Here is a 13,115-nt window from a genome sequence, read left to right on the forward strand (position 1 = left end):
TTAAAAGAAAGCAATCGGCACTCCCTCAATCTGAGAATCACTCACGGCAAATGGTTGCGTTTATCCCATATGTGCACCAGGTTGCGCATAACTTTAAAAAGGTTGCAAGCAAGGCAGGCGCTAGGTTGTTGTTCACTGCCAGAAATAAGTTACGTAGCCTGTGCCACCAAGTCAATCGGGTGACCGAGAACAAAAAAAAAAAAAAAAAAGCTGTATAAAGCAGCACACTGCACGGAGACGTTTGTTGTTGACTGTTGTGACTGTGTGGTTTATAAGATTCCTCTTTCATGCAAACGTTTCTATATCGGTCAAACGGGGCGGTGAATCAATGACCGCAAGAGCGAACACTCAAACAAGGTTCAAAAACAAGCTAGAGATAGTCAGTTGTCACTGCATTGCAATTAATGTGGCATCGAGCCGTCTTTTAAAGTTTCGACCTATTTGTCAAAGTACCGAGATGACCCCGCACGTCTTATTTCCAAATCCTTTCGCATTCATAGTAGCGGCGAAGCACGTGTCAGCCTCCCCTCCATTTCTCTCCTTCCGAAGGAAATAGCTTTCCTATCTCATTGATTGCAATTTATTGCCCCTGCGCATGCTGAATTTCTGTTACTTTTGTGTTTTGAGATAGCGGTAGAGTATATGTGTGTGCTGACCGAAATAACAACGAGGTTGTTAGTCAGCGCTGTGGTCTGTGTCCCTCTCTTCGTCCTGTTGTTTAGCGACCCGCCGTGGTTGCTCATCGGCTATGGTGTTGGGCTGCTGTGCACGAGGTCGTGGGATCGAATCCCGGCCACGGCGGCCGCATTTCGATGGGGGCGAAATGAGAGAGAACACTCCTGTACTTAGATTTAGGCACACGTTAAGGAACCCCAGTTGGTCCAAATCATTCCGGAGGCCTCCACTACGGCGTACCTCACAATCAGACAGTGGTTTTGGCACGTAAAACCCCATATTTTTGTTGTTGTTGTTTAGCGCTGTTTTCTGCTCGTGGCTGCCCGTTTCGTCGTAGGCCGCGCAGGTCGGTGGGCTCATCATTGCTGCAGCAATTGCCGCACCCGCTTCCACGGCGTAGTTGCGCGCTTTCACCGCAAGGAAAGTGCATCTCAATTCGTGTGCCCCTCGATATAGCCTCCGCTACATCGATACACTAAGCGACCGGTGGAAGTACGCTCGTAATGCAGCATTTCGCAATTACGGAGATCTATATAGTATCGGTCGAAACTGCAATGCACATATTAACAGAATCGCTAAGTGACGAAAGCAGAGACGCGCTATAGGTACTCTTCTCCATACAGTTAGCTCCGCTCACCGTTATCCGAAAAATCTCCTACAGTTTTCTTCCGCGAACACGAGTGACTATTGTTGTACCGCTTGCTTTGTCGCTGAGTCGCTCAAAGAAATTCTTTGTAGACGCTTCTTCGGGAGACTGCTTAATTCATATCGCTAGGCCGACCATTAATAAGAAAGTTAGAAATTGGTAGCGCGAGGTGCGTCGTCGTCTAAGACATGGTATAGTTCTGCATGTGTTTATAGAATTTTCGGCCGTGTCAGTAGAATGTACACACTTCTACTTTGATGTTGTTTTGCCTAGTTGAAGTAGTGGACGCTGTATAGATTGCATGTTGCGCAAATGTGATCGAGAATAAAGACAGGTGCGATTGTTAGCTTCGATTGTTATCAGAGCCAATGCGGCTGATGGCGCTCGCTTTTCCAACGAAACAAGCGGTGTGCATGGTATCTGTGTTCGATACGTTGTAGATTAGAGATTAGAGTGGAACGTACGTGAATCGCACAAAAATTGTTATTTTTTTAAACATCGATATCAACAAAAAAATTATGCGGCAGAACGCTGAACAGTTTACAGCCAGTGGTTAATATTACAAGTACGGAAACTATCGCAAGCCGCGGGCCGATTATAGCGTCGCGCTATAATCTCCGATTTCTACGCTCGTCTGCGGTACTTCGCCTGTCGTGGCGAAAGCCTTTTCGCCGTAGAGTCTCCTACAATGACTCGAGGGCAATCTGGCGCTGCGATCGTACATTCAGCACGGGAATGATGGGTATATATAGTAGATGGATTTGTCTGGATGTTCGTGCTTGGGGCTTCAAACGTTCTTGTGGCTTCGTTTATTGCGCTTTATCTGTGCTTAAATTTGACCTGAATTCCAAAGCAATTAATATTTTTTCATTTAACGCAGAAGGTAACAACACTTCGCCAGCAAGCGTAATCGCTGCCAATTGCAGTGGTTCCGCTTGTCCATGCTTCCTCGGCGTAGTGGCTTCAATATCGGGATTCTGGGCCAGCAGTCCTATGTTCGAATCCTGCCCTCGGCCAGTTGTAATATAATGCTTATTTGGTTGCATACAACGCAGTACATTGTTAAAAATGATCACTCTGCAAAGTCGCGAAGCCATCTATAAAGCCAGAAGGACGAGGTTTAGGCAAATCCACGTATTCATTCTTATGCTGGCTGAACTGCCCTGCTTGCTAGCAGTTCCCGTAGACCCCAGCCTCGCAGTTACATGCAGCAATTGCAAGAAACTCTACGCTTTTCGCGACTTGCATCTCACAAGGCGCGAGACGACACGAAGCAGCGTGTCGTCATCACTGCTGCGCCGGACTATGCCACGCGTCGGACAGCTCTGGTCACGCGTTTCACTAAGCTTTTTGCGCCGTTTTTTTTAACATGCGTTACAGAGCACGTGTAAGGACAGCGGAATGAACTTATTGCAGAAACAGCGCAATGAGCGCACATTTGAGCGCATGACCCGGCGGCGCACTTGGTGTGGCTGCAGCGAGCGGCCATGAGGACGCGTCGCTTGCTGTCTTTGCCGTTGTCAGAGCTAAGTGACGAAAATGTTTTTCCGGCACGTCTGAGAGGCTACCGAAAAGAAGAGAAAAGAAAATAACCGAGCGGGGAAAAAAATGAGGAAAGGTCCCGATGGGGAATCAAATCCCGGACCGCGGCGTGACAGGCAGAGGTGTTACATCTATAGTGTGACCGCAGAATTTTCTTTTTCTTCATTGCCACAAAAAAATAATAAATAAATAAAACACGCTAAAGGTGTGGAACACACACCATTTACAATAAGTGTAGACACATAAACAGACAAAGCATGCAAACTTCAGGTTCAGGTTCAGATTCAGGTTAGTGCTCAGTTTATCACAGCAGCAAAAAAGGAAAGGAAAGAAAAAGTTACATTTAGAATTATTTCATTTTAACAAGTCTGTCCATAAGACATTAAATGTCTCATGGACGTGCTACTACGTCGGAACATAAGGAACCCTTCCGCATGCAAGCCTTGCGTTCCAGTCCTTCTGTGTTAGACTAAATTTAAGAACGGCACCAAACGAAGAGTTTTGTTTCTTCGTGTGTGTGTGTGTGTTGCAACTATGCGATAATCATCATCGACGCTCTTTCCCTCTTTCTGCGCGAAAACGAAATGGTAGCATTCGCCGCCAGTTTTGTGCCCGACAAAGAGGCACGCACAAAATTAGGGCGAATCGGCCAAAAAGAAGAAAGAAAAAAGACGATTGACCGATTGAGTTGAGGCGTTCGTATAGGTGACGTCAACGTGGGGCCGTATTTTTGATTCCCCGCATGTCCTAAGACGCAAGGAGCGCTGCCTGACTTGCTTAACCAGCGCGGAAGCGGATGAGGAGCCATATCGGTCGCAACGTGAAACGCGAGCACGACGTAACTACCACGTCACACCTGCGCTTACTTTCGTGCACTGGATAGGCATAGTAATGCTGCCAAATGGACATGCAAAGTAATGTAATAATACTACATACTAAAAATAATTGTAATGTGGGATGTGGCATCTGTCTCTCTATCTAACCTAATCTTAACGAAAGCGAAAAAAAAAAAGGATGGCATATGGCGCTGTCCTCACCTCGTCCAGGTAGTCGATCCAGTCGACCTGCAGCGTGTGACGGGGCTCCTGGTAGTAGCGTTGCCTGCAGCGCTCCTGGTACTCGTTCACCTGCGCAATGCGAGGAGGGGGCAACGTGTGGTCGACGGCTCGTCAAACGAGACGGACAGGCGCCCTAATTTTTCTTCCCCCTTTCGACAGCGTCCATGACGCGCAGGCGTCTTCCGGAAGCATCTAACGTTGCGGCGAGCTCTCGTGGTGCGTGTATAGCCTCGATTTCTGTACTCTCCTTGCGCGGTCCGCTTTTGTTGAATGGCAGTGGCTTTCTACGCGCCACAGATCGAACGGAGCTGAAGTTGCAGTGTGCAATGCACGAGGCTTATATTGAATTACGGGGTGTTTGTTACCCGCACGGGGTTGCCAAAATCACGATCTGATCGTGAGGCACGCCATAGAGCGGATGAGTCCGGATTAATTTGGGCCATCTGGGGTTTCTTAACGTGCATCTAAATTTAAGTGCACGGGTGTTCTTTTTTTTTTTTTTGCATTTCGCCCCCCTTCGAAATGCGGTCGCCGTGGCCGGGATTCGATCCCGCAACCTCATGCTTAGCAGCCCAACACCGTATACATCCACTAAGCAACCACGGCGGGTCGCCTTATATCAGTAATCCCGAGATTGGCGCCAGTTTTAGCATCACACTTCCCAAAGTTGTCCGGTGACACACATAGGCGTTCCGCCTTTTACTATAATATTTTTTTCCCCGGAAGCCATCGAGCTCTTCCTAGCATAAATAATCGGAACACTTCTCTCGGTGTGTACTTTTTACTTTTCCTTACTCGGGTAACTCATGCTCGACAAATGCACACAGTGCTTCGGCTGCATTTTGCAGCGGTTGCTTATATCGACTTCCTTTATAACACCGGTGACTCATTCGTTGTCCAGCTTGAGAATAAACTAGCGCGCATTTATTAACCACCTGATGCATGGACGCGTGCAGATCACGGCTATATAGCTCGGCCGATCGAAAGACCGCGGAGCCAAATAAGTCCGGCGCTCTCCTTCGCGCCAAACGAATCGAGCTTTTCACGAGTCTTATAGTCTCTCTTGCTCAGCTGGGCGTACACTTTATAGCTCAGTTGCTCAGATCGCCAGAAGATCGCGACGGCGAAAGCATGACCGCATGACCTCGATTTTGCGGCGATGCTTTCTTCTGATGCCGCTTCTTTTTCGCATTTTTCAGGCTTCGTCGAAAGGTCAGAGTGACGCACCGCCCGCGTTACCAACGGGATCGGCCGGCTGTGAACGGTAAGATTGACATATCATTGACATTATACCGGCACACATCTCTGTTGGAGCTGCAGTCGTCCGCCTTATTCGTGCGGCGCGCGGTCAACTTTAATTCAGAATTGTTTCTGCCGCTTTAGTGAAACAAGCGGTGGATGGAAAAAAATCGCGCCAGCATGGTTTGCGTGCTTTCAGGGCGCTGTTCATGCGTATTAGCAAGTAAAAAGAGAGACCAACAAAAGAAGAAAGACTGTGAAAGTGGGCCACTTATTAGGGCGCCCACTGTGCCAAACGTGTCGCCAACAAAGCAACACTTCGTCTAAAATCAAAATGAAAACATACGAGTCACTACGCGGCACGGTAACACGAGCCAGAAGCATTCGACCAGAGCGACACATGCAAATTACCACCGTTCAGCACCAGCACTGGAGTGAAGGTGCAGTTTAACTCTGAAACAACCACCGCGCTAAGAGATCGGGTGAAAGACATGACGGCTTTACCATGAGTTAAAACCATCAAGCAAATTGCATTTCGCACTATGCACAGGCACCTGTAGCATTTTGTGCGCTTTGATGTATGCCAGCTTAGCTATAGCTGAGTATGATTTTCATGCTCACGCTCTCGTTCCTAGTTTCGAGTATAGCACAGTGTATAGTCAAAACATTTTGCATTGTTTGTATATACGGTTGATAGAACTGAGCAAGTCTGAAAAGTTTTTTTTATAGCCAGCTACAATTAGACAACAAGCTTATAAGGCGGCAAATTTTCCATTTTTCACTTTTCAACCGCCAACGATAACAGTTGGACCGGAGACTGAAAAAACTCGTTACAGGACCCGCGAAGCTCTGCGAGGCGAGTGAGGCAGCTCTAGTCTGCATGTCGACGAGCCACCTGTCCCTGTTTTTTTATTTTTTTATTTTTCGTGTAATTAGGGCACCGGTGAGCGCGCGTGTGGCCTGGTTAGCCGCGCCCTGCATGTGAGCTACGTGTGCCCAGACGTCCGGGAGAGTGGAAAGAGAAGATGATTAACGGAAGCGAGAGAAGATGATTAACGGAAGCCCGTAGACCGTGTAGTCTGCTTTCAGCGCGCGCGCGTCTGGGACTTCCTTTGTTACCGGTTCCTGTGAAGCGTCCATAACACTCGCGTTACCAAACTAAACCTTTCGCGCGAACGACGACGCCGGCCAAAGGTGTATACTTATGCCTGCATGCGCGCGCTCGTAGCGTCTGTGGTTAGCGCCGCAGGTTTTTTTATACGTTGCGTTTCCTGGCTTAGCAGAACGTATACGATATTCGCCTGTCCCGTATACTTTCTGTTCGCTCTAAGGCGACACTGAAACCAGAACGTTTCTCTGAGGCGACTATATCCGTATAGCGGAGGTGTAAGAATGTGACCATTGCTTCGAGGAAACATTCCCACCTCCCGCGGGCGGCCTCGTATGCCCGCGAAGAGGAGGCGTCCCTCCGAAGAGTTCGCGTGAGGGCGGCTTTCGCACTATATTCCTACGCGCACGGTGGGGACATACTGTAGAAGCGATGAGAGTTGAGCGATTCGGTATGAATTCGGGGATGTACCGATGCCTCTTCTAACTGCCCGTTCCACTGCGTGCTGCATATATAGTGGAAGAGGTAAACCCGCACCACATTCTGCAGACGTAAGCCGGACTCGGCGTGCGTCTTCGTCCCGATCGGCCGCCAGACTTGCTCAACTGGCCTCATCGACCACATTACCACCTTTTGTTTTAATCTTTCGCTGGGAGTTGGAGCTTCACAATTACGTGTAGCATTTTCATTACATGTAGATAAGAGCAAACTAGCGTTAAAAATGATGCAATATATAGCCACAGCACTAAAAGCTTTCTTGCTTCGACCGCTTCATTCTTGAATGCTGCCGAGTCGGTGAAAAATAAATTGCTGCTCGCTACAGACAAATGTTAAAGTAAACGACGCTGCCAGTGCACGGGATAAATGGACGGAATTCTTCAGGCTACAGACGAGCGTCTTAGTGAGCTTAAAGAAGTTGCGTGCTTGTTAGAACTTACTGGAGGTCAGTTATTCGCGTTGGAGTCAAGTGGCATTCTGTGCAGTTAAGTCTGCATGTGTTGGAAAACAAGGGGAAAAAGTATCAGCCGATTTGGTTTGTTGCTGCCATTCATTCATTACTGCGAACTGCAGTTGAATCGGTAAGCAACGATGAATGGGTGACTCAACTTTGTGACACTCGTATACTTGATGTATAATAAAACAGTGAGTAAGAAACGGGAACGTTGGAACGCATTCGTAGGTTACTTTGGCAGCACGACAACGGTGAGAAATAAATAGGCCTTGGGAGACGTACTTGGATGTGTTCGTTATGATTGTGAGATGAAGTTGGCGCCGAATTTGTTGAAGGCGCTCGCTTAAGGGGCCGCGGTGCGTCGCGCGGTCTCACTTGGCCGTGGCGTTCGATTGTTTATAATAGTTAAGTGTGTTTATTTTGAGCAGTGTGTGTGTTTTTGCCATGGCCAAAACGCAAATATGAGCGTGGTAAATTCTCAAAGGGCCGGCGTTAAAACATCCTGCCCGATGCTATTATTGCCAGCCAGGCGTTGTGGTTGTTTGTATAGGGTTGACGTCAGAACGTTCCGCATGCATACAGAATTGATAAAACAAACGACCGTGCATGCTCACGCATCCAAAGCTTAAACAACGGACGCATCACAAGTGCAGGTTCCCAAGAAAACGGTGCCAAGTTCCCGTGCGGGCTTTGGCTTTCAAGGCAAGCGCGTTTTGCGTATTACTCGCGATATACGAGAGAATGCGATGGAGCGCGTGAGAAGGAACGAGTTTGTTCCGATACGGGCCCTAAACGTAAGCTGAAGGCGTTTGCTTTCTTTGTTTTTCGTCTCTCGTCTGAGCTACGCCCGAGAGCTGCAGGCCGAGAGAAAGTTGGTAACCGGATGTCGTCACGACTGAAGGCGAGATCTCTCCGGCTGACCGCGCGCGTTCTTGACTGCGTTTCGGAAGCGGACGCAATTCGCTGTTATCGCGCGATTAGCTAGCCGCCGACGCGTTGCACGTCAGCGACTGCGCATGTGTGAACGAATGCTCCCTCGGGAAACGAAGGAAGCTGTGGTTCCTTTCTCACGAGAAAGTTTTCGCCGTGATATTTCATGCAAGAACAGGGTGTGGCGACAACGGGAGCCATGGCGCGTTGCGCACTATTCGAGTGTATATATGCGTGAGAAGTGTGAGATGTGTCAAAAAAAAAAAAAAGATTCGGTGTTGCGAAATCTGGAGAAAGTGAAAAGATGCGAGCTGTGGTTTATTTTTGTCGCAGTATAGGCGACAAGACGCAGTAATACCGCTATATTCGAAAGCGAACCTGCCTCTACTTGGTGTTCGGACATACAGACAAAGAACTTTACTGACAAAGAACTTTAATTGTCTTGATGTTCAGAGAAAAAAAAAGGCTTTATTATTTCTATTCAATCACGAACGAACTAGTTCGATAGTCAATAAGCTTTTGTAAATAAATGAGAGAACATCTCGAATAATACGTAATAATCATAATAGACACGTTAAGGAAGAGCGTTTTTACAAACATTGTTACAATTACTCTTCTTTCTTTCAACAGCGCGTTATTTGAATTGTTTTCCTACACATGCTGTAAACGCAAGCACTCGCTAACGGCTTTATACTCTGATTTTTGAATATTTGCAACAGTATAGTATATATGGTTAGATTGATTTTATTTCGTATTGTGATCACTCTGTGTTGTATGTTGAACGATCATTGTTCTTTTCTCCTACTCTTGTGTTAGTCCTGTTTCGGACCGACATTATTTGTAAATAAATAAATAAATAAATAAATGAGAACAGTTGTTAGAGCGAACAGTGCATTTGGCACGGTGACCGAACCAAGTGGGTTTGTTTAACACTCCCTTTCACAGTATATGTGGTAACTATACCTTTCGGCCTCGACAGTGCTTGCTACTGGGAGATATAACCATCACCCTCTCCCCTCCCATTCCTGTATTAGAGCATCGCGATCTTGAATGCAAAGAGCTGCGCAGTTCTCACGTTCTGTGGGGATATATGTATATAGGAATGATTTAAATTTGCAGGTCGCTAGCTGTCTATCATCACACGGGGTTTCGCAAAGTGTTACGAGATAACGCAACGCGTTCGTGAAGGGTGAACAGCTGCGCGTGTGTGACGACAACTAGAACAGGATGGCACGACGGCCGATTTATTCTACTCCGGCAACGAGATGTTACGACCTGTTTCGTTAACTCCTCGCCCAATTGCGCAGGTGGGCAAACAGGGCCGATCCCGAAGACGCTGAAACTTGCAGTGTCACATAGCGTCTCAAAGCTCCAGCTGCCGCGAGAGAAGAATGGGACAAACTGGTGTGCGCTCGCACGAGGGACGCAAATTGCTGATACGTGACGTGAGGCACACAAGAGCCGTCTCAAAGTGCTAACTTGCACGTTGGAAGGTGTGCGCTGATGCGCCTGTTCTCTGGCACCATGTATGCATGGTACCTGCTATGTTAAAGAAAAATAAGGAAGACGCAGAATTAAAAAAGAAAATGCATCTGTAGCCTAATGTGCAGAGCGACGGACTATGGCGCTGGAGGACCACGGTTCGAACGCCTTCATCGGACATGTAATCTTCTTTTTCATTGGCTATAGGCCGAGGCCTAAAAGGCTAAGTGTCTCGTAAGAGGCAAAGAGTAGTTCGTCGTAAAAAAAAAAAAAAAAAAAAGAAAGAAAGAAAAACATGCCGAGTTTCACAGAGGTTCCTGCTCAAGGTGGCTGCTCCATTCACGGGCACAGTGCTTCGGGGCGCTAGACGACGATTGTACTACATACATATGCGCGGCGCACACATATTGTAGTGCGCGCAGAGAAAGAGGGACAAAAATAAGGCTGATGATGATGGCGTACTGGCATCCCCTTGGAAACGGGTCGGGGACAAGTGGTCCGCTAGCGTATAGGAGCTACAGCTTCTGACGAGCGCGTCACGAGCTCCCTCTGGCTAATGTCTCTGGCTAAGGCGACCGTACCTTACCTAGACTAAGCCAACGTCTTGGTGCGCAGCGATAGCGAGACAGAACACAAGGGGCGCTGGGGCGCGGCCGCTCTCACCTGCCGCCACATGTCCTTCGCGCTGGGCAGCGCCGCGTTGCCGGCGAACACCCTGGCCGCCCAGCGGCTCTGCAGCTCGGATATGGGCAGCAGGGCGCCGATGGGCTGCGCCAGTCCGATCAGCGCGAGCCCCGGTCGTTCCGGCGGGAAGACCAGCCGGTACACGCCGACCTGGTTGTCCTGGGACACGTCGAGCACGCCGGGCGCCAGGCACGGGAACGAGACGCGGTAGCCGGTCGCCAGGACGACGTCGTCCACGCGGAGGGGCTCGGCGCCCGGTGGGTCGTCCTCGAAGAGCACGCCGTCCGTCGTGAACTCCTTCACTTGGCCTGCAGGGAGGAAGCGTGGCGATCGAGGGCGTGAATTCGCCGCCATTTCGGGAAGTCGGTGACGAAGCGGGACGGATTACCCCTGGTCTGCACAGACATATATTTTGAGAATTCCAGATCTCAGCGAACGGTGGTTTCTGTGGCGTCAACCATTCGAACCAGTTTGGAAACCCCCCGAGTTACTTTGAAAGTGCTCGCAAATTACAGTCATCCCCTCTCTGCGCAGCCTTTTTGAAATGTAGCGTCTTTGTGTCATCCTACCTATAGGGGGCGCTGCGGCTCGTGACGCATGCAGGCGCGCGCTTCCGAGATCACAGGGATGCAGAGCGCCGCGCCGGGCATATCGGAGCTGATGGTTTATCTATACTAATTTGTGCAGCGCTTCGTGAACAGTGAGATTGGGTTCACGGTAGAGCGTTCGTCTCTTTTGTGGTGGACCCAGACTCGAGTCTCGGCCAGCGCGAAGTGTTTTTCTTAGCGGCGTGAGGTGTAGCACGTTACCCCATCTCCCCCCCCCCCCCCCGCACACACATACACCAACCCCCTTTTCCCCCCTCAGAAATATGACCACGCAGTTGACGCATTATAAACTATTCGCCGTTGAGAAACGCAGTGAAATTCGACATTCGCGGAAACAGTTGTTTGAATCAAGGGACCTGCTCTGTGGCTACAGAGCGTTGGTGACTACGGCATTCAGCAGCTGAGCACGAGGTTGTGGTTTCGGGTCGCCGCCGCGGTGGCCGCATTCTGACCGGAGCCGTGCGTACCTTTTATGCACACGGTGCCTGACAGTATGCGGTTGGGCAGGGCGTCGTTGACCATTGGATGCTGGCCGAGAATGCGGTGCTTGGGCCTCAGCCGGTAGGTGGCGTGATCAAAACGCTGGTTGATGGCGCTCTCGCAGATCAGGCAGATCAGCTCGTAAGGCAGCAGGTGCATGAAGGCGTTCAGCAGCCGCGTCTGGTAATACGCGTCGAACGGCCGACCCCTCGGTCCCACGCGGCCGATTACCCACGAGCCGCGACGGGTGCTCAGCCACACCTGCGAATGCAGACAAGCCGCTGTCAATGGTGGTCGTTTCATTTCATTGAGGCATCATGTCACAAATTGCGCTGTTATGGAGCTTTACATGAGGGGGAGAAAAAAAAAACACCTCTTCAAACCTGAAGGCAGCTCAGTTTTCAAAGTACTTATTTTTGCCGATTGGTATGTAACCCAATTTTTCTCTAAATGCAGTCGACTCCCTTTAATTAGATCCATGCGATATCACAAATTAGGTCGAATTATCCGAAAGGTCGAATTAGCAAGCGTCGGGAAAATAAACGAATTTAAGTATCTTCCATCCCTTAAAGCAGTCTGTAATGTCTTTTTGCTTCCCGCTCTTGAAGCGAGACTCAACCAGCATGCGGAGGAGATCACGGACATGTTTAAACGCTGCCCCAGCGTGATACAAAACGAAACAAGTGGGAACGGATAGCTTCAGGGATTGAAGGAGCGTCGGCCACTAACATATGTAAATAAAACAACTTCACTCCAATAGGGAAGCAATAGCACCGTCTGCAAAGCCTGTTTCCATTTCAAGCTTTCAGTTACACAATTACCCATAGCTGATCGTGTTTGCATGAGAGAGAGGGCGCTGGTGGAGGTCGAACTATCCGATGCGACATATTTTCGCGCTCGGACTAAACGCGCTTTCCTTCACCTGCACTGTATGATTTCTCGCCGGGACTTTCAGTTCGTTCTAATTAAGAGAAAAGTCGAATTAACTGAGTCCGAATTAATGGGAGTCGATTGTACCACAATTAAACGCCGAATGCAGCATATTCGTATATGTGGACAATGTAACCGTCTCCTCGTGTTTGTGTTGACGAAAACCACTGTCCACTGCCCGCTGTTCGCAGATACGAAGATGTAACGCCTTGTGGCTGGTTGGAATATCAACGCAGCATCTTGGATTTCTGTAGCATTTTGCGGTATTTCAAACGCACGCACTTCACGGGAGATTTTCCTGGTCTGTGACGACGCTCCGGTACAGCTACGCCAAATTAGTGTCAATTTTCTCAAAAGCTGACTGCAAGAATACGACTGAACGACTTTCATGCAGTTCGCGCGGATCTGACTTCAGTTCGCATCCTGGATGAATATTTTACGTGATCATTTGCGAGGTAATATTGTAAAGGATTGAACGCAACGTGCAATATAATGTACGGAAATCAAGGCATCTCATACATGTCACATCAGTTGGTTTCGTACCACGTGTTATCTACTGTCGCCAGCACAGTCCGTTGTGCGCACCTCATGCGTTCTAGACGGATGTCTTGACCTCCGTACAAGGTGGTCACAAGAGTGAAGTATATATATATATATATATATATATATATATATATATATATATATATATATATATATATATATATATACATTGTGCCTGCCAAAGCAGCTGGTTCATAGTTCCGAGGTTATGAATCGTCGCCATCGTTACGGTGACATA

General features: G+C 48.6%; 1 protein-coding gene across 2 annotated transcripts in view; it reads right to left on the reverse strand.

Annotated features, from left to right (window-relative positions):
• The window catches only part of LOC142585727 (flavin-containing monooxygenase 5-like), a 103,889-nt gene that overhangs the window by 7,057 nt on the left and 83,717 nt on the right, over positions 1-13,115 (reverse strand). For both annotated transcript variants that reach the window (XM_075696704.1, XM_075696705.1), the window contains 3 exons: positions 11,392-11,665; positions 10,296-10,624; positions 3,901-3,990 (listed from right to left, as the gene is read on the reverse strand). In XM_075696704.1, coding sequence (XP_075552819.1) covers positions 3,901-3,990; positions 10,296-10,624; positions 11,392-11,665 — 693 coding nt within the window. The remainder of the gene's footprint in view (positions 1-3,900; positions 3,991-10,295; positions 10,625-11,391; positions 11,666-13,115) is intronic.

Source organism: Dermacentor variabilis, chromosome 6 (assembly GCF_050947875.1).
Source record: "Dermacentor variabilis isolate Ectoservices chromosome 6, ASM5094787v1, whole genome shotgun sequence".
Lineage (NCBI taxonomy): Eukaryota > Metazoa > Arthropoda > Arachnida > Ixodida > Ixodidae > Dermacentor > Dermacentor variabilis.